The sequence below is a fragment of the Eufriesea mexicana genome, unplaced genomic scaffold, assembly GCF_001483705.2.
Source record: "Eufriesea mexicana isolate 0111107269 unplaced genomic scaffold, ASM148370v2 scaffold1920, whole genome shotgun sequence".
NCBI classification, from domain to species: Eukaryota; Metazoa; Arthropoda; class Insecta; order Hymenoptera; family Apidae; genus Eufriesea; species Eufriesea mexicana.
In genome coordinates this window covers 520,791-542,104 of record NW_016910007.1, presented here as the reverse complement: position 1 = coordinate 542,104, position 21,314 = coordinate 520,791, and the positions used below count along the sequence as shown (strand labels likewise).

The following is a 21,314-nucleotide window of genomic DNA, read 5'->3' as shown; positions in this document are numbered from 1 at the left end:
TTCCTTAACTTTAATTCTATATACTTGTGTCCATAAAGTTACTTCGGTACCACTTTTAACGGGTTCATAATTGCGCCCTTTTATATACGCAGTTCCTGGGCGTGTACCGTGCCATATATCTGCTGCATTCTTTATATAAACTGGTTTTGTTTATTTCGGATCGTTAACATTAAGTATTAACCGAGCCTATTATTTAGCTATCGCTGCCTTTATGCGCGATTTGTCGTGATTATAAATTTAAATCAGAAAGCAATATTTTACGATCGTTAAGACGTCGTGATATTTGTTTATAAGGGGTTATTTAAAGCTAATTTAAAAGAAATTTGATGAAAGAAACCTTCCCCGAGTATACAATTTATCCGTATTTGATTTACATTGAGTCAGAAAATTACCGATATTTATCATGCTTGCAGCAAGTGGAACAAGTAAATTAAATAACACTGTTGTACACCATTCGATAGTGCTTTTCTCGGTAACGCGATTTTCTTAGAATCGTACATTCGCTCTAACGCTAAAAATATCGGTTCTCTTTTGATTCCAGATCGTTACACGCTCGTATTCCAGCGTAAGAGAGATCTCGAAAAATTGCGTATAAATATACACGCAATTATTTCCAAACATCGGTACACTGTTATTATATCCAGAGTAAGAGTATCAGAAATAACAACTATATTCCCACAATTTCATTCGTCTAGCGCAAAGAATGCGAATAAATTAGCAAAGCAGAGGTTAGCCTATCCCACAGAGACCCGTATCAAATATACTTTATTTCAAAATGCTGAAATACTTTGCATCTGGATAAATTGAATTAATTACGAACGCGACTATAAATTTAATCTAAAAGTCCATTCCGTTTTCTGCGATTGCACGGAAATGGCCTTACATTCTGTCTCTAATGTAAATGGATGAAAGAGAAAATAAAGCGAGTAATAAATTTTCTGTTAAAATTCTTCACTCAGGCCACTTTCGTAATCGCCGATGCACGTACTGTTCGTACAGCTAATAAAACTAACGAAAAATGAACATAAGTAGCTTACACTCGAAAGCTTCTAACATTTTTAATTGCAAGATGCCTTGTAAACACCGTGCAAGCTTCGAATCGAATTACTATCAACGAAGATAAAATCGATGAACGTGGGATGTCGAACAACTCCCTTGGAAATTCTGTCGATTAAAGAAAGGACGGATTAATCGAGGACGAACGGATATAGCTATGTAAGGAGGGAAAAAAATGAAAGGACGAGCAGACCGGCGTCTTTGGCATTGAATCTCGCTTTTTGTAATCTCATTACAGTAGACACATTTAACCCGTGGCCAGACTTCGCTCAGACACAAGGCATCCGCGGCATGCAGGCCTACATACGCCTGAATACGCGCGAACGCGAGCGTACGGGTTTTTAATCTGCACACTCATTGCGTGCCAACTTATGCATATACGAAGGTATGACATCATTGAAATCAATCTTCCGCTAAACCGGTGTCGATTGAGCGACCATGCCAGCGAGATCCAGGCTAAATTTATATCTCACCGTAGACGCAAAAATTCTCGGTCGTTTCACCGTAATTATGATCGTAACACGATGAAAAAACTGTCTACGAGCGTGGAATATAAATTCATACGATTGGAATGCAATGGAATGTTCACGTTCTGTAACTCTGGAATTTCGTCGGCTCGTGAAAGAACATACTACGATCGACTATGGTTTCTCGTTGCGATTTAAATGGCAGAGATTAGTAATTGCTACGAATAGCCTGTCTGGTCTCGGGACAATGGCGTAGAAATGGAATAAAACAGAGCATAACATAGGTAAATCTAGAAATATAGGTATCAGAGTGTACGCGAGTGTTCCAAGTCACATGACGTTACGCGATAAATCAGATTTCATGAATTTCTTCATTAATAACGGCGCGATGGTATTAACCCTTTGCACTGGACAGGCGACACTCAGTCGCGACTTGTTTTGATATCGCATTTCGAGTTGCGAGTGAGAGGCGACGACAACTGTTTCATTATTTAAGATAACGTAACGATATACCAAGCGTTACATAAAACAGTTTTATATATTATTTCATCGTTTAAACATTCGTTAGTGTCACTGACAAAATTTCAAATTCGATTCGTAAACAAAACCATCGCGTATTTAGAGTTGAAGATATATTTAAAAAATTGTCGTCTTTCGACGACTCGAGCGTACTGGACGCGAGCATGGAAATGATTAACGAAGACGAAGGATTCGCGAGGGAATAAGATCTAGGAAAATGATCTTACATTGGAACAAAAGTTATCATCGGTAACGACAGAGTCGTGTTTCTTAACGTAATAGCGTCATCGATTTCCACGTATTCTATCTGAAAGCAACGATCTTCCCAGCCCGCGATGGTCCCGATCCACGTGGCCTCGTAGGTGGGTCTAGAGAAGCGGGAGCCAGGTCTGCTCTCTAAATTAAATCCCGCTTCCGACGTGCGTCAGTTAGACGTCGAAATTTTCAAAGTCACTGACGAAGCATTCTTTAATCTCCCCGGGGCGAGTCTTTCCCTCGCTGTTCCACGGTCTAGCTCTCACGCAATACGGGCTAATTCTCCGGGGCAGCATGAATGCCTGTTTCACCGCGGCAGTTCAACGTGGGCGGCAGGGCAGGCGGCAGGGCCAGGCGGCAGCGCGATGGCGCGAGAGGAGTGGGGGAAGCGGTGGCGCGGCGCGCAGTGGGGGTGGCGTCGCGGCAGAGCGACGCGGAGGGGGGCAGAAGAAGGGAGGAAGCCTGTCCTCCTTTGCGCGCGTTGTTTTGTAACGCGAAGAGGGAATGCTAGGAAGGACTGACTGGAGTGAATGGAGAACGCATAGGATTTATGATACGCTAACGGATTGGGAGAACGGAACGGGAAAGAGGGAGAAGGCGGTTGTTGCACGGGCGAAAAGAGACAGACGGAGCGAGACTGAAAGAGGTGGCAGCGAGGACGACGTGGAAGGTAAAAGGGAGGAGGAAGGAAAAAGGGCAAAGAGAGAAGTTGTAGCGGTGCGTTTCGTAAGGGGCGCGGGAGGCAACAGGTGGGAACCCACTGTCACAAATAAATCCAACACAAACGTCCCTGCCGTCTAGACGCCGATCCGCTGACTAACCATGGGTACCAGATTATCGCGCCGCTTACTTTCTCTCTCGTTCTCTCTCTCTCTCCCCTTCTCTCTTATGCGCGCACGCCGTCTCCGTCTCCCTCTTTCTGCCCCTTTTCCTCTCTCGCTCCTCCCCTCCTCCACCCGCCCCTTGCCGCTTCCCTTTTCTTTTTCTTACCTTTTGTTTCTCTTTCCCCCTCCCCTCGTCCTTTCCGCTTGCACGGTACCTCTGAGACAGTAGGCGATTGAGAAAGAGCGAAAGAGAGAGAACCACGGGGATGATGGTGCATGAACGGACCTGGAGAGCGCACATACGGGGAATAGCGATAGCGGGAGAGGAGAGAAGCGTGAGAAAGATAAGGAACCGGGTAGATAGAGGCGGACAGAGATACCTCGTCCGCAGGACGGGATCAGAGATTGTGCAGGTGTCGTTACACACGCTTTCGAGCGTAAACGCGCTCGCATGTAACGCGCCGTTGGCGGAGATAGGTGCACCGCTTGGCATGCGGGTGCACCGTCAGATTGGCTAGCCATCGGTGTCTGCACGCCGCTGCATAGCGCCGCAGATTGCCTGTTTACTCGACGAACCTTTTTTTCATTGCTCCGACAGATACCCGCATATTCGGTTGCTCGCGATTCCGCGCGAACGATCCGCCGTTTTATTGGCTTTTGTTTCCTACTTTTCCGCTACGGCGAGCCCGGTCTTCCCTGGACTCTGCTCGGTTAGAAGCCCGAGTTTAAGTAGATTGTACCTGGTCTGATCGTGGTGGAAGGTTTATGAAATGGGTATCCGTGTAATTTGTACTCTCTTCGTCTTTTTTTATTTTCTTTGCCGGATTATACGACGTTCCCGATCTTTCGTTCAGTTTTGTACTCAATATTCTGGCTAATTGGAAGAATGAACTCCTCGTTCTATGGTGCCGTGTCAAATTTGTAGCGATTACGGAGCGATTATGATAAACGCAGCTCGTAGTCACTACACACTGCCGTAGTGAAGATTAATTCCAAGTTTCATTTTTACTTTATAAAACGGGAAATTACCAAGTATAAATTGTCCGTCATATTTCAGTGTCTTCCATGTGATACAATATCGTGGCTTGCTTCGCCGTATACAGCCAACCAATTTGTATATCGTAGAATTAAGCATTTTTCGCGTATCATACTCCAGAGTGCACGTTTTATCCAGGAACAGGCACAGTGGAATCATAGCAGTTTAATTTACCCATCTCGCGAATGATTTTGCATCGATTAATCATTTCCTAGTTACTCTTCTTATTCGAATTCGTGGCAGCCATCACAAAGGAGTTTTCCTTGCAGACGTGCATCGAATCTGCGCACGCTACGTGAACGCAATGCAGCCCTAAGTGCTTGTGAAATGAAGGGGATCGTATAGCGTTATAACGCAATATTCTCACGTTGCAAATATTTTAATCGGAGTACTGGAACGATACTGTCGAATGAAACATTCATTACGTTCTGTGAATGGATTATACCATATAGTTCACCGTATTTCCGTTGCAGAACGAAAGTAGCTTCGTGCAACAAGAATATAACTACAATCACCTATTAGAGTAGACTCGGGGCATTGAAACTCGAGTATTCCCTTTCTATGATCCCTTTCTCCTCGAAATTATCACGACACGTCGTAAAACTGGCAAATCTGTACCGCGAAGCTGATAATCTCGTTAGACCCCTAGAATGGCGATAGACAGGAGGACTCGTGTACCGATCCAAGCGTCACAGCCGAAATGCAAGCAACCTGGTCCGAAGTACGGTAAACCAGGGACGATCGATGAAAGTCGAAAAGATCGTGCTTCGAAAGGATCGCGCAAAAATCCTTTCTATCTGCGGATTGGCGAAGGAATTCGATTCGCGGAGGCCTGGACGCGAGCAGGATGCAGCTAGGGCAAAAAGCGTCGGCTGTCGGAGATTAGCGAAAAATGCGGCGGTAAAAAGCGAGTAATAGGCGAGTTGGCTACGGCGAGTCCGAGAACGGATCCGGCATGGAGCACGATACCCCAGGGAGACACGTAGAGACGGAACGAAATTAACCGGAGCTCAGCCAGGAGGAACCGGACGCGAGCGCATAATGCTGTGCACACAGGAGGGCCGCACACGTGCGCGCATAACCACGTCGTCAGTTTAACAGTCTGTCCAACTGTATGCGTGCGCGTGTGTACGCGTGTACACCCACGTGTCGAGGCGTGTGTGCGCGCGTAATACGTCCGTATGTCGGCTGTCCGTAACGTTAGCCAGGCTAGGAATCCGGCAGCCAGGAGCGGTCGATCGGTCTAGACGAGGTGTGCGTCCATGCCGCCGACACACAGGCGTACATTGTCCGAACAATCGACCAGACCCGACATACAAATATGTACAACGAGAGATCTATTAATTACAACCAGCAGCAGCCGGCTCTGACTCGTATCGACGAGCGCGAACCGGCCGTTCTCGGTGGATCCCGTGGAACGGGACGTAACCAGACAGGCCAGAAAGAACACGTTATTGCGCATGATTGAAAGTTCCTTTGGCTCCTTTTGATGAAATAATTGATTAAATGATTAAACGCTGCGATGCTTGCCTAAGGCAATTAAAGAGTGCGTTTCAGCGGTCGCTTAAGCGTTCGACCGGGGATCAATGGGTCACTAAACAGAATGTTATTTAATTCGCGCTCTTGATGTTACGCGGCGTACCGCTGTTGGGGGTGCACGCGATGGGTTAATCGGTGGATTAAGCCTCGTTGTTGGTGGATCGTTTTGTTTCTTCTCTCTTACTTTTTCCTCCTCTTTTTTCTATCCCGCATTACGCATTTAAATGGTATTCGTAGCGAGCAGAAATTAACAAAGAGGAAACCCTCCGTTCATCCGGATTTTCGTTCGGTCGGATCAGACACGGTCCCATTAAACCCCGGATATGAGTTTCCATTGAGCATTCAAGATGCAATAGGTTTAACGAGCTTCCGTGGATAAGGTATAGACAGTCGATGCAATTTTCGAACAAAGTTCAAAGATGGAGACCGGTGTGAAATATTTCGCATCCTGTCAGGGGCACTTGGAAGTATGGAATTGTCCAGATAAATAATACAATTGATCTAAGGATTCATAGAATTCACAGACATATCTCCCCCGGTACGGATAAAGCCAAGAACGTTCCGGTTCTCAGAGAGTTATCGAATCCCAGCAAGTTGAGTCGTCCATTTTCACGACCTTGCCAACACGCTCGCACATGCCATACGCGAACGAGCAAGCCGAGGCAGCGCAGACCGAATACCTATCATACATCCGTTTTCTTCGCCAGGCAACATCTCCACAAATCAGCCAGCCGTCAGCGTATCCGCCTCCCAGAAGGGGTGACGTTAAACGACATGTACCCGTCGGTGCTTCCCATCGCGCGGATGATCGTCGCGATCAATCAGATCGGAGGATCGAAAAAAAGAGCCGCCCCCGGCCTCGGCTCGGGTCTGCTGCCGCCGCGATTATTCCCGGCTAGATACGTTGTTGAAACGCCGTCTCGTCGGAGGTGCATATCCTAGTGGTAGTCGAAGTAGAAGCGACGTATCGCCCGCACACACCGCGCGCGATAGCTCGGTCCTCCTATCGCCGCCAGACGGCTTCCGTCTGGGTAAACACACCGACGTGGCGAGCAGCCTGGCTGGCAGGGCTTACCGACTACCTAGGGACATCCATCACAGGATTATCGCGCGACCATGCTCGCGCGCGGTCAGGACGTGCGGCCTCTCTCTGTGTCTGCTCTCCATAAAGCCGCCAAAGCGTGCATGTGCAAGCGGCCGAGTGCCGCATGTAAGACTACGTCTGCCCGCCTGTCTGTACGCCGCCTCGACGATTCATCGGCGTACGCATTAAACTCGCCTGGAATTGACCGATAAAGTAGTCGAAGAGTGGCTGAAAGGAACGAACGAGGGAAATGACAGGGTGGATAGGGCGGATGGGACCCGATGGGGTGAAGGGATGAAGGAAATTGGCCGGGAAGGGATCGATGAAGATCGAATGTCTGCGATTGAAGGAGAGCAAAGACGGTGTTCCGGATGTCGGGGTCCTGCCTTCTTCTGGGTAATTAATGGCCTAAGTTCGGGTTTATGGCTGTCATTGGTAGTTTAGGCACTGGATATGTGGAACACCTGGAATACCCTTTGAACGATGCACTTTTACGCCATTTTTGAAAAAATACCTTAGGCCTAGTCACAAAGCGAGGGATTTTGCGTTATACCAAGTCCGGAGTGCGAAAAATTGGAAATTAATAAATAATTCTTTTTTTAATATCGCAGAATTAATTTTGAGATATGTATTTCAGAAAATGAAGAATATATAAATTGTTTATTAACTTTTGTTAATGAGAATGTATTTAACGGAACGCAAGGCGTAGTGGATAGTAGTGTAGGTCTATAGAGAGGGAAACAATTATATTTTGGGCCTGGCTGCTTTAGAACGATATATTTGATTTAATACACCAGCAAACGGTTTATATGCATTAACGCTGTGTTTAGATTAGGTAAAATAATATTACATCAAAGAGAGTGAAATACTAAGAAATTGGCTGACCATTCACGTCCGAATCTACTGCCCAACTAGTAGCCTCGTGAATTAGGCTAGACTCGCTACTGCCTTATGGATTCAACGTGTCTCGTTCCATATCCGACACGAATAACGAAGCCATATTTGAGTATCACGTAAATTACTCATTTACCAATCTATTAACTCCACGGAACCAGAAAAATAGGATAAATATAAAAAGTTAGGCACCGATGAAGTGCTTTAACGTTAGAATTTAAAAAATTCTAAGAAACGGTTCACGAGGATCATTTTTAACGATGGATAACTTCCAGTGTAATAGTTTAAGTAACTTAAATAAAATGAATAAAAGAATAACGCTTCGTTGAGACGATTATTTTACTCTAAATTCATTTGCAAGTCTTCCATTCTTCTCCGTAACGTAGAAAGGAAATAGAGTGGAACGAAAATAAGCGTAACAAGTGCAGCGTAATAAAATATATATATAACGGACGCAAGGAACAGAAAGAAAGGAGGGGCAATGAAGAATATGAAGGAGTGACGAAAGGAAAGAGGCTAAAAAGGCAATAAGGCAGGACATTGCAGTAACGTCGCGTCGAGTTTGGTCAGGATGTGCGGCATCTCTGTGTCTGCTCTCCATAAAGCCGCCAAAGTGTGTATGTGCAAGCGTCTGAATGCTGCATGTAAGACTACGTCTGCCCATTTGTCTATATGCTTGTCTAGGACGGATGCACATGCATGTGTATGCATTCTGCGAACGAGACATATGAATGAACAAGCGACTGGCAACGATCTGTTACCTCGTTTCACGAACGAAAGCTCCGTCTGGTCGTTTGTTCTGTTGCATTAATTGTCTGGTTCAACATTCTTCAACGTGTACTCGTTACACCGTCTAACGTAATAATTAACTAACAATTAATACAGTAATAATTAAAACTTTAATAATTCCCCGCTCGCAATTCTAATACCGTTCCGCTGACGTTTCTAACCTCAAAAGCTACCGCATCGCGATTCTAACATTTTACTCTGCTGTAGGTATTGTAATTAAATCGCATACCGATCCGTATCGGTTGGTTTAATCGGTGAATATCGGGTACTTCGATCAACGCGGGGGTATAAAAGGGAAATTAGCCGAGTTACAGTTAGATCATTAGGACTGTCCACCATTAAGATTCTATTAAGCCTGAAAAATTCTAATTCGATCGGCTTATCGCGAATGTATCATCGTGTTATTCCATCATTCGAACGAGTCTTAACCCAGAAGCGTGCATCGGTGTGTCTCGCGCGAATTCACACGTACACGCAGACAGGTAGACGAAGAGGTTGAAGCGCGACGAGAACCGGCGGTGGTGACGAGGACGAAGGTACCTGCGCCTTAGTTTATCTAGTTTAGTCTAGCAAGTCCAGAGTCTATAGACGACCAAACACTAATTAATTCTGTGCAAACATGCCGCGGCTCAGCGACCAAGAGATCGTTGGCTCCGATGGCTGCGCAAGAACGTTCCTCCAAGAGTGGAGGATTCGTGGAGTTCCTGGCGTTTCATTTTGGACTTGCTTTCGAGTATTTGCCAGGGAAAACGTTGACCGAAAGTAATTGGCCCACATTTTCCGAGTACACGGCTTCCGCTCTTGCTGCCTTAAGTTATTTCAGTGCACGCTTCACGATCAACGTCGCTTTTAATTCGATCTCCTGGAGAGCACCAGGACGTTTTCTTATTTCTTTTGTAGGCAGAGCTGTCTTTTCGAATAATTATGCAGGAAATAATTTCGTAGAGGTAAATCTAGCTTCTCGCGATAACGCTCTAAAACGTGGTAATTTTATCGTAGAAAATTTTCCAGTCCGGTTATAATCGAATGTATCGTTGTTAGATTAAATAAATAAAAATTTTTAAAACTTCTTAGCCAGGAAAGAAAATAATTTCTAAGAATTAATCCTGTTTGCTGGATATTATTCTCCTTATCGTTCTTCTTAACCCTTTTAATTCACAGAATTAACACCTTGCGTTTCGTGAAAATTTCATTCTATTTATATATCTCCTTCACTAATCACATTTCCATCGAACATAGTGTAACTGATTTTTAGTAGAAACTCACTGCAGACATGTCTCTGGCTAAGAAAGCCTAAGAACAGGACGAAATTGTGTTGTAGTAAAAACTAAATACTAAAATAAACTGTACATTTGTCTTTTGTCTGGAGACTTCTTTGACCTGCGTGGCGCTAAACAGACAGGCCAGTTCTAACCATTTGCCCGTTTAATAGACATATATACAGTTTTTCCACCCATTTCCACTGGCTACTATTCCTTTGCATCATAGCCCTTTAACAAATTGCAAGCGGTAATGCTTGTATGTCAGATTATCAGATCCCTCTATCACATTGAAACTCCTCAAATCAACAACCAACCTATACGCATCCCACTTAAGACGCAATCATCGAAATCACTTGAAAACCCTTTAAAAGGAAGAAGATTGCAAACCCTCGAATCTCCTTGCCAATCTATCCCCGCATACCCAGAAAGCAATCCCGAAAGAAGCAACGTAATCGCAAGAGCGTGGCATTCCATCGGCGTTCCCCATCGCTCGTTGTTCATTCAATTTTCGCCGTTGTCGCTTCGACAGCCGCGTGTCAGAGAGGTATCGGTACCCGCGCTTGGTAGGAAAAGAAAAGCGACGTCGCTTGAAAGCCGTGGAAGGAAAAGCGCGAAGAGACAGAGAGAGCGCGAGGCGCGACGTTTATTTCCACAGGTAACACAGAGCGTCGCCTCCACCGCCTCCTCCACCATCGCCTGCACCATCGCCGCCGCCTCTGGCAGACATAGTGGCGACGTTGTAAACGAGCAAAGTTTCGAACCCAATATGCTGTCTCCGCGCTCCGGAGAGCCCATATTCAACCTGTCAAGGTGCGGTGCACGTGCGTCCGCGTCGCTTCCCGGCATGCCAGACGGGCAAACCGGGACAAACTTTCGAACTGGCACAGACCGTCTGGCACCCTACCACCTACTGCCGGCGGACCCGCGAATTCTCAATATGTTATTGTACCAGCGGCACCGTTTTATCTGCGGATGCCTCGCCGACTGGCAACGAACGACCGACTGCTGTCGTGGTGTCTGGCTCTCTCTAGCCCCGGAATTTCCTTCCTCCCTTCCCGGCCCGTGGCCTCAAAGTTCAAAGGTGCACATGCACCACGCTACCGCGATTCCGGCCGAGATGTCTCCTTTCTGCACGCTGCAAATCGCCGACGACGACGCAACCGTTGTTACGCTCCAACTGGCCCGGCTTCCTCCGCGGACACGGAAATAAGAGGAAATAAGGTAACACAGGGACGATCGGCTGTGATTGTTCACGATGCAATTGGTTTTGGGTTGCTTTGGACCGGTTTCAGTGATCGATTGCACACGACAGGTGGAAGGGATGTTAAACTGATTCTTTTCTCTGTTTTGGTGTGGCTAATTTTTGGTAGTGGTTTTTATTGTTACTTTAGCGTCTTTTTAATATCTTTTAGCACCTTTTTTAGTATTTTCAGAACGTTTTGATATGCAATTTAGATATGATTATACAAAAATTATATTTGTTGTTTCGATATTCAGTTGTATATGTATGAAATTGGTTTGACTAGAAATATTCGTGGATAAAAATTTCGGTCTTCATAATTTGAAGATGACAATATTTATCATAAAATAATATAATATTGATAATTAAAAAATATTATTGCAACGTGATAATTATTTCGCGAGAACAAGATATTATTATATAAAGGAAAAGAATAATTCACCTAAATACTATCGGTCCTCGTATAATACGACAATAGAGTAATGCGATTATAAAATGGCGTCGAAGACTAGGAAATTGGATGCAGTATGCAATACAATGTTTAAAAATTGAACAAAATATAAACGTGACAATTATTTCGCGAGAGCATGGTATTATATAAAGGAAAAGAGTAATGCACCTAAATACTATCGTTTCTCGTATAATACGATAGAGTAATGCAATTATAAAATGGCGTCGAAGAATAGGAAATTGGGTGCAGTATGCAATACAATGTTTAAAAATTGAACAAAATATAAAAATGGAAGGAAAGCATGCGAGTAGGAAAATAGGTAACAGGTCGTAGACATTGGCGGCGCGGCGACGAGTTTGCATCGTCTAATTGGTAATCACGGTACATTGCCTCCGCTTGCCTGTGTCATTCATCCAGCCGGCTTGGCCTATTTGCCTATTTTCCACCCTTTTAGTTCCCGCCATGGCACCGCGCATCGGTTTTCGCGTTTCCTTGCCAGGAGCTTTATTGTTCATTTTATGGCGCTGTCGGGGCCGACCACTGCCGTGCTGTATAAATATTCGCATAATTAACATCAAACTCGCGAATAAACTTATTTCACGATTGTCGCTTGTGCTTGGACAGATTGCCTAAGAAATTGGCAAAACACGTCGCGAAATAAATTAGCGTAACACTTTCGATCGAATATCGAAGATAAGTATCCGATTCGCTATTAAGACTTCGGGCGCATTTCCATAAGTATTCGCGTAAATAGCATTAGAGTCACGAATAAAGTTATTTCACGATCCTCGCGTGTCTTTGAAGAGATTATTTAACAAGTTGACAAAGTATGTGAATTACTGTCATCCTCGTGATCAAAGATCGAGATCAATGTCTGTGTCCACAAACATTTACTCAATTTCACGATCCTCGCGTGTATTTAGAAATCCCTAGCAAGCTGTTAAAGTACACCTACTTAAAAGTTAGGAGACAAAGTAAAGATTTAATTTATAATTTTAACCTACAGTCGGCCGCATAAGTATTCGCCCATCTATTGCTGTTGGAAAAGGAAGTAAAGGTACACGTAAAATTAAAATCAAAAATATAGAAAATAATCTTCATTGATACAAAATTAGCTGATATTTTGTGAAACTCGTAGGTATTATACATAATGAAAAATTAAACAAAATAACATAATGCATTGGAAAATTTGAACGCAAAAATATTCATCCATTTCCCAAATTAATTGAATTATTATTACATAAAACTGAAGTTATCAGTTTAATATTTTGTGGGATATTCTTTAGAACTAATTATAGATTGTAGACACTTGGGCAGTGATTTCGCTAATTTCTTTGTTAAATCTGGTTATATTTTATGCTATTCTTCTATAAATCGTTGCTTTAATCCTTCGCACTCGACGACTTTTTCGTTAAGAAGAAAAATAGTAATTCGAAGACTTTCTGCCATAAAGTCGACGATATTTCTAAAACGGTAAATAAGAAATCGTAAGCAAATTAAAACATGGAATTATTTCACTTCGATATTCCACGCATCGTTGGGTAATTGTAAATTTGATATATTAATTAACATCCATCTTTAGACTCTGGTTAAATGGCGACTGAGAGGCGCCTCTCGAGTGCAAAGGGTTAAACTCGATTAAAAATATCCAGTAATGGAACAGTTTTTCTAATATCGAAACTACCCTAGAAATCACCGCGAGTAATCTTTGATAAGATAGCACGAAGCTTCGAAATCTTCCTCGAAGCAGCACGATTATTATCCTGTATCTTAACCCTTCGCACTCGAGAGACGCCCTTCAGTCGCCATTTGATAAAATTTCGAAGCTCGATATTAATTAATATATAAAATTTAAAATAACATAACAGCGTGCAAGGTATCGAAATGAAATAATTCTACTTGCCAATTATTATACGATTTCTTATTTACTACTCAAAAAATATCATCAGCTTTATAGCAGAAAATTTTTCATCTCGTACCCTTCTTTAGCCAAAAAATCGTCGAGTGCAAAGGGTTAATTCTTCGAAATATTTAAGTGATTCTAATTTCAAATTTCTTTTTATTTCTGCCCATAAGTGCTCAATGGTGTTTATATCTGGCAACTGGGGTGGTGTTTGCAAGTAATATGGTGTATCATATAGTATCCATTCTCGAAAGACAAAAATATACAAAAATTCGCAAATCCTTATTTTATTTTAATACTTTTGTCGATATTTGATTTAATATTAGAATCAACATCCTCAGTAAATTACAGATCGTAGTAAAATAAGTTTCCAGTCCATGTTTAATTATTATCCACCCGGGGTCCATCGAATTATTTAAAATCTCGCGGCTGACGTCGCCTCGACCTGACTAAAGGCTGATTCATAAAGCAAAGAGTTTTCTCATAAAGTAAGTATGATATCTGGGTCGCGACATTCGAGCGACGATCGATCGTGCTCGATGGAAATAATTCAATGATCGAACGTTGTTCGGTTCACTTGGCCGTCTATGGCTTATATTACGAGGCTGGTTCTCTCGGTTCAGCCACCGATTTATGTCTGTCTGCATCGTACATAAGAAAACGGTCGCGCTGCTCGATCGTCCCACAGACACTTTTAATCCGTTTTTAATAAGTAATCCGGGTATCATTGTCTCGACCATCTGTCCATCGCGAGCAGCTGTGATAAGTTTAGACTTGAACGGTCGATGGCCCACGTCTCTTCTTCGAGGGATCGAATCAAGGCAATTGCTGGTTTCGCGTCTTCTGATCTTGTGAGAATTTGCTCGCTTCAAACCGAATTAACTACCATTAACTCTTCGCACTCTCGAATAATAACTCTGCATAACTACCTGCAACAAGACGTTAAAGCTCAAGACGCATACAGTACTGAGTCTAGCCATCTACACGATACTATAGCCATTGAATAAATCTGTTCGTTGATCATCTAAGTTCTTCAGCAACTGTAGGATGATCAATGTATAGAGCAAGTGTCTCTGGAGACATTGACGTATGTCAATACGGTACTGAGTATATCCATCAACAGTGTAGCCATAGCCCACCATAGCTGAAATGTTCATTCTTGATCTTCCGATTCGAGATGTGATCAATTTTTCAATATCTCTTCCTATCTGTCCCATTTTCCCTGAGCTTCTTCTTCCTTCGTCTTCCCATATACTGATCACTTAACCGGTCGTGTTGAGTTTAGCGTTAATTAAGGCTCGCCACGCCTATTCATCCCAAGAACAAACACCTCGTTAAACCCTGATCCTCGCGATGTTTGTGCGACAAATACGCGTAACACGTGGGCACCGCGATTATGTTAGAAATTGGGAATTATAGAGAAAATTGGGAAAGCTTGGCAGCGACGAGGAGACGAGGGAACTCGGCTCACCTCGAGGACCGCCTCTATCAGGGGTAATAAAAGGCACGCGACGCGTTACGTGAACGTTAGGTAACGGTTAAAAATTCACCAGGCGATGACTCAACGATGAGCCAACAGAAAAACTAATTCCGTTCCGAGATAACATTTCGGCCGGGAGATTAATCATCTTCGTGACATAAATCAGGTAAAATGCATCCGTGTGTATAGGCGCGTATACACCTACATAGGCGAAGTTCCATCGGAGACGACGGAGCAGGAAGAAAAAGAGATAGAGACGAAGTGGAAAAAGGTCGTGGTGTTCGTCTTTTGCGAGCAGCGAGAGGAGAGAACGGACGAGCGAGCGCCAGTTATAATATATATAAGTGGTCTAGACAGGCCAGACGGATGCATCATCGCCATCATCGTCGAGCGAGAAAGCGAAACTCGAGTCGAGCCGTTTTGCTCCTGAACGTCTCGCGAGCTCGTCAATCGAGTAACGAGCGCTCATTTTACGCGCACGATAACGCGTCTGTCGCTCGATCATGATCCGTTCTCGTCTTTCGCGGCCCTCCCTCTGCCTCCTTTTCGCGAATTTCTCCACGGTCCCGAAGATCGCGAGAGAGACGCGAACGGAGAATTTTCATGACGGATTTCCTTGGCTGACGAATAAATATATGGGTTGCATGACTTGCGGGATGGCTTGAGAAGGGTTCTTCAAAAATAGCAAAAATTAGATATTTTTGGGAACCTGTATGGGTAGATAAATTAGGAACAAACAGCATCATCAGTGATTTAGGGGGTGGTAATGGGGTGGTATCTTTAATATTCCGGGAAAATATAGATTGGGTTATTTTTAGCAATTTGTATGCACGTGTGACGTAGGAATAGCATGATCCATGATTTAGAAGATTGGAATGGGGTGGTATTTTTAGCAGTTTATTGGCATATATGAATTGGATATTTCGAGGAACCTGTATTATGTGTGCGATGTAGGTATAACGTGATCTATGATTCAGAGGATTGAATTTATTTAGTATTTTGGGAAATTTATTTATTTATTTAGTAGCGTTGAAATATATTCGTATATTCGATTCATACTTCGCGCCTTAGAGAGACACAGCGTGTTGGCAACCCTTGAAACTAACTATATGCCATATTGTAAATATGGTGGGTCTTCGTGGATACGAAATCTATATTAATCGCTATAAACACATGGTTATGTTATTGACATCCTGTTTCAACTTCCATCTTCTGATATTATATTAATAAGTAGTTTTTAAATTTATTTATTTATTTATTTATTTAATAGTTTGGGAAAATGTATCCGAATTAAATTAATACGAATTAGGTACTGTCAAAAATTCGCGGGGTAGGAGTGATTTAAAATTAAAATTAGGGTGATCTATGACGTAGAAAATTGGAAAGGGGTGATGTTTGGAATAAGCGGAGAAAAATAATATTTGGGGAACGGTTAAAGGATTTCGGAAAATTCGTCGGAACCTTTATCCGGCGCGTTTACGTAAGATGTCGGAGGGGTATAGTTATTTTTGCACTGTTCGGCAGGTTACGTTGCCAAGCCTGGAGGACTGCTTTCGAGCTGGAGATGGAGGAATTTTGCACCGATTGAGAATTAATTCAGTACGATACGTTAGAAAAATTTGCCGGCAATTAAAACGGTATTTTTGCGGCAAGAAACTGGTAAAAGTCAATGCAGCGACCTAATATTTATATGAAAACCGTGTTAATTATTATATTTCGTCATTCCTTAGTTTACCGTTTCCTTAACGAGTTATTTCTGCGGCTTGGTGAATTCCACGTAGGCGAAAGTAAGAACACTCGGCTCCGTTAAAGCCTGAAAACCATTCGCCTGTATTGCATTTTGCAGCCGCTTCAAACTTATAAACGAGGTTCTTTTAAGATACAGCAAGTGGGCAAAGAAAACCTTATGAAATGCATCTCGAGATTTTCCGAGGCGCTTGGCTTTCTGTAGAACCACTGAGATTCCTTATAATTCCTAGTGGTTGACATTTAACGCGGCAAATTCAATTCCCATCATTATAGACCTTCGTATTTCGTGACTTTTAGTCATTAATCTTTCGTCTACTTAAATCATCGTTATGCAAATAGAAATTATAAATAACATAATCACACGGGGCCTGTCGTTACGTTAATCCCTTATTTACCTCGTCGAATAATCGCGGAATAAGTGAAATAAGTACTATGAATAGTGTAATTATACTTGAACGATTATTACGTTGATCTCTTTTTTAAAAATCATCGTGCAGGTAGAAATTACAGGTAATACAATTATACTATAGGAATTATTATTAACTAACTACCATTCTTTGTTTATCTAACTGTATAGTCGCCATGCAAACATAAATTGAATTGTAAATATAATTAATATTCAAAAATTATTATTAGATTAACCCTTCGCACTCGAAGAATTTTTCGTTGTAAAGAAACAGCAATTCGAAGCTTCCCTTTTATTTTTAGATTTTATAAGCTTGCTGATACCCTGTATTTTGAAAAAAAAAGAAAATCAATTATTTTATTTTAACATTTCGCGTGTAATATTTCTGTCCTTAATATAATTATCATCTCTTATTCGATATTCAAGTTACCAAAGCATTAAAGCATTAAAAGCAAATGGCGACCGAGACTCAAAGGTTAATCATACGTTCATCTAAATAATTCTTATATATATATAGTATATATAGTAGATAAGTAACACGATTATTATATGAAAATTGTTGTTACATCTACCCCGTAAGATTAATTTATCCGAGACACCGATACCCCATAATCAATTTTGAATCCCTCGTTCTCTATTTAAAATTTTCTCCACTTTCTTACGTATGTTCCATTTCGCGTGACAAATTTTCGTCGCACTCCGCCCATTTTATTCGTCAATTTTATCATCATTTCGCCTCTCGCTGGGCGGCGCTGCTCTCAGATATTTTTATCTTCAGCCAGATCGGACGTTGTTTTCGTGTTCCCGGCCAGAGTCCTTTCCTCGTATTTCCTTTTTACGCTCTTTTCATTCTTTCATTTTCGTCTCTTTTCCTTTCAACCAAGTAAGTCAAGTGTCGACGAAGCTAGATAGGGCCTCATTTACAAGCCAGACGGGGTAGGCCACTTGCCCCAAATACGCGTCGAGAGAGGGTATTCTGCCCAGTGGTTGCGACTCGAAACTTAAAATAACCCTTCCCCGATAAGACCCGCCGCCGAATAATCTCTCGCCTCTTCCCGCCCCGATCTCCTTCCTTTTCCCTTCTTCGTCTTCATTTCGACGACGAGAATTCAGCATAGCACACGGCGCAATTAATTAGGCGGACTAACTAACGAACGTCGCTTGTTCGTATGTGGAATGGACCCCCGTGATTTGGCCAGAGACCGTGGTTCAGAGAGCAAGATGGCCTCGTGTTTCTTTCCGGTTGAAAAATGCGCGAGGAACATGGAGAAATTGAAGAGTTCTCGTAGGAAATAACCCTTGTCAATTTTTTGAAATTTTTTAAATAACAATAAATTATTTTAACGATTAAATACAACACTCGCAGCATTATGGAACCGAAAATTGAGTTATAGTGCGAGAAAAACTCATTGATTCTAGAAAAAGAAATCGAAGATAATGGAATATTTTCTTTTTTCCTGGAAAATTAATAAAATTGACAAGATTCGACTTTGATGCGATCTCTTCGAATGTAGCATAAAATCGAAGCGAATTTTGGTGACATTTATTCACGTATAGCCTAATTTTACCAGAAAAGGTATTTTAACGGAAGAGTCATTTTTCTCGGACCTCGAAGTTACAATTTTTGAGAAAAAGAGTCGGAATATTGCAAAGCAACAGCTTACGATAAAATATCTGCGTCTGAGATAAGAAATATCGGCGTCTTTATTTTTCTAACATCGTCTTTCTAAAATCTGAGAAGATTCAGCGACTTTTATTATCACGAATTCGCGCGTAAAGAGGAATCGTAATGGTTCTCGCGGATGTACCTTGTTTAACATGTAACTTTATATAATCTTACGCGTGTTAAGAGATACTTTAACGAAACAATCGCGTTTCCAGAATCCTAAAGATACTTGAAAATGAAAGTGCGAGTTTCGTAATATTTATGATATATCGCGATAAAATTCTCTCTTCTGCGAACTCTCTCCTATAAAAAGTTCCCAACATTTTCTTCCCGAAACACCCATTGTTTTCATAAAAAATACAATTCCGAGAAGATCGCGAAATTTGCAATCTCGCGAATCCGCGTAAAGCGTACCTCGAATATTTTACACCTTTTCAAACATTTTTCAATGAACACATCGACTATATTTCGTTATCTTTCGCGCCGGAACCTGTCCGTACATCCATTACGCGCGAGAAGAGGAGGAAGGTGGATAAATAAGATAAAAGTAAGGAGAGAGAAAGAAAAGTAGGAAAAGGAAAGAGCGAAACGTAACATTATACCCCACGCGACTTTAAAGCATCTCTAATTGTAACATGCGCGTTTGCTATAATTAAACGATGGGATAAGCAACGAAAAGGAAGGAAAAAATTGGGAGAAAAATAGGAAGGCATTTATGTAAAGCGAGTGAAACATTACGTGGGAAGAAAAATCTGCTTATCTCGTATTCATTTATGCTCTGCTTGCAGGTATCTTTGACGAATAATCCGAGCAAAACCGGTCTCGGGGCAACGAGCGAATTTCCTACAATCGAGCTAGATTCTACGACGGAAAAGAAGCAGGCGTTATGGCGAAAGACCCAGCAACGTTACAAAGAAATAACCGACCATGCGAAATAATTGCACCGTGAACGTTTTGTCGGGGGAAACGCGCGATTTGCATTGCGCGCGCTTTTTCATCCGTCTGTCACGGTAAGCGAAGACAATTACGTTCGATCGTTGAAATCTCATTAGTGCCACGCGAAAATTTTTACCAAACCTCCACGATAATTATTAAAGCTAGACGTTAAGCGTAGAATTGTATCATAATTCGAATCCTCGATTCGAGTAATCGCGTTATTTATACGGGCATTGAATTGTACATAGAAATTTGCAGAAATTTCGCGTACAAAGTGAGGTTAAATTAATATTAATATTAATATTATTGTTATCCGGAAGTGAGGTCATGATATTTCCATTGTAACCTCTCTCCGACGAATTGTGAATATTTTTGCAATAAAGGACACGGTTCTTCTTACGTGGTTTTGCGTGTGTATGCGTGGGTATCGCGAGATGCTGGTGGTCGGATTTTATTTTTCTGCGAGAATGTTTGAGTCTTCGTTTCTTTTCGTTTTGTTATTACAATTCAGGAGCTTAACGTGCTTTTTAGTAGAGCGTGGAAAAATGATTAGAGTATAAGGATTAATTATATTAATCTATCGCGAACGATGTTTTCTTTCTTTTACCTGTTCCCTGGATTCGTTTATTTTTATTGTAATTATAAATTCGTTTATTTCTTCTGGCCTACTATTTCTTCCGAATATTTCACAGCCGATTCCATCTTCTCTGGTATTCCTCCAAAACCCCGTTTCCATTTTTATTTCTTACCACTTTTTTCACAAATAAATTCCCACTCGATGAATAAAAATATAAAGTACGATATAATTTTGAAGTATGGACACTTTACAATATTTTTCTCTCTAATTTAAGGTAGAGGGATTTAATTTAAAAAATTACAGTGCTCTATGATACGTTACATTTAAGAAAAAAAAAAGAAAAAAAAAAAGAAAGAAGAAAAGGAAAATTTCTAAATTTTTAAGTTTTTAAATTTCTAAATTTCTAAATTTCTAAATTTCTGCTACTAAAAATTTTTCGTCGTGTCTATCTATAAATGACAAAGCACAAACGATTCGATGGTGACTTAGAACGGAATGGGGAGGACAGGCAAGGGGGAAATGATAGCAGGCGGATTGAAAACGCGTACGGATTCGTTGCAATTGAAGCAAAGAGCGGCTTAGACCGTTCATTTCATCCAAGACACGGTTCGTTTCTCTGGACACTCCGTTGCACCGGCGATATTTATAAAGCAAACTTCACGGTGCAAAGACCTCGGCGCAAGTGTACCGAGCCGAGCCGTAAGTTTAGGCCAAGCCCTTAACTCCTTCGGCACATCGTGCGGTTTTCATAATAAACTACGACCAGCGACGCTCGATCTTCATTATTTTTACGGCGCCGCTTCGCCACGACGTTTGTCACGATTTCCAGCCGCGACGACCATCGTCGCGACGCCCTCCGATCGGTTTATTCAAATTTCTGCATCATTTAACGTTCCACGTTGCGCCTGCATTTTTCTTTCCCTTTTCCTTCCTTTCCTCTCATCGATTTCTTTATTTTCTTTCTTCCCCGCGACGAGCTTCGGATTCCTTCGTCGCTCGAATATCCCGTGGAATTTCGAATTTTCAGAGCATCCTCCATCTTTTGGCCCGGGTTTCAGCGTACTAAATGGTGGTTTGTATTGCTCGATATCTAGATTTAAGGCTTCCACGAGATCGTAGATTTAGAGTTTTGTATTGTAACGCTTGTGATAATAAAATTGAAATTATTCGTTGACGATGAG

The 21,314-nt window shown here is 42.1% G+C and overlaps 1 protein-coding gene across 1 annotated transcript in view; it reads left to right on the top strand.

Annotated features, from left to right (window-relative positions):
* Positions 1-19,782, top strand: part of LOC108549382 (angiogenic factor with G patch and FHA domains 1) — a 30,341-nt gene extending 10,559 nt beyond the window's left edge. The window contains exon 8 of the mRNA XM_017902732.1: positions 19,409-19,782. Coding sequence (XP_017758221.1) covers positions 19,409-19,558 — 150 coding nt within the window. The 3' untranslated portion in view covers positions 19,559-19,782. The remainder of the gene's footprint in view (positions 1-19,408) is intronic.
* The last annotated feature ends 1,532 nt before the right edge of the window (positions 19,783-21,314 follow it).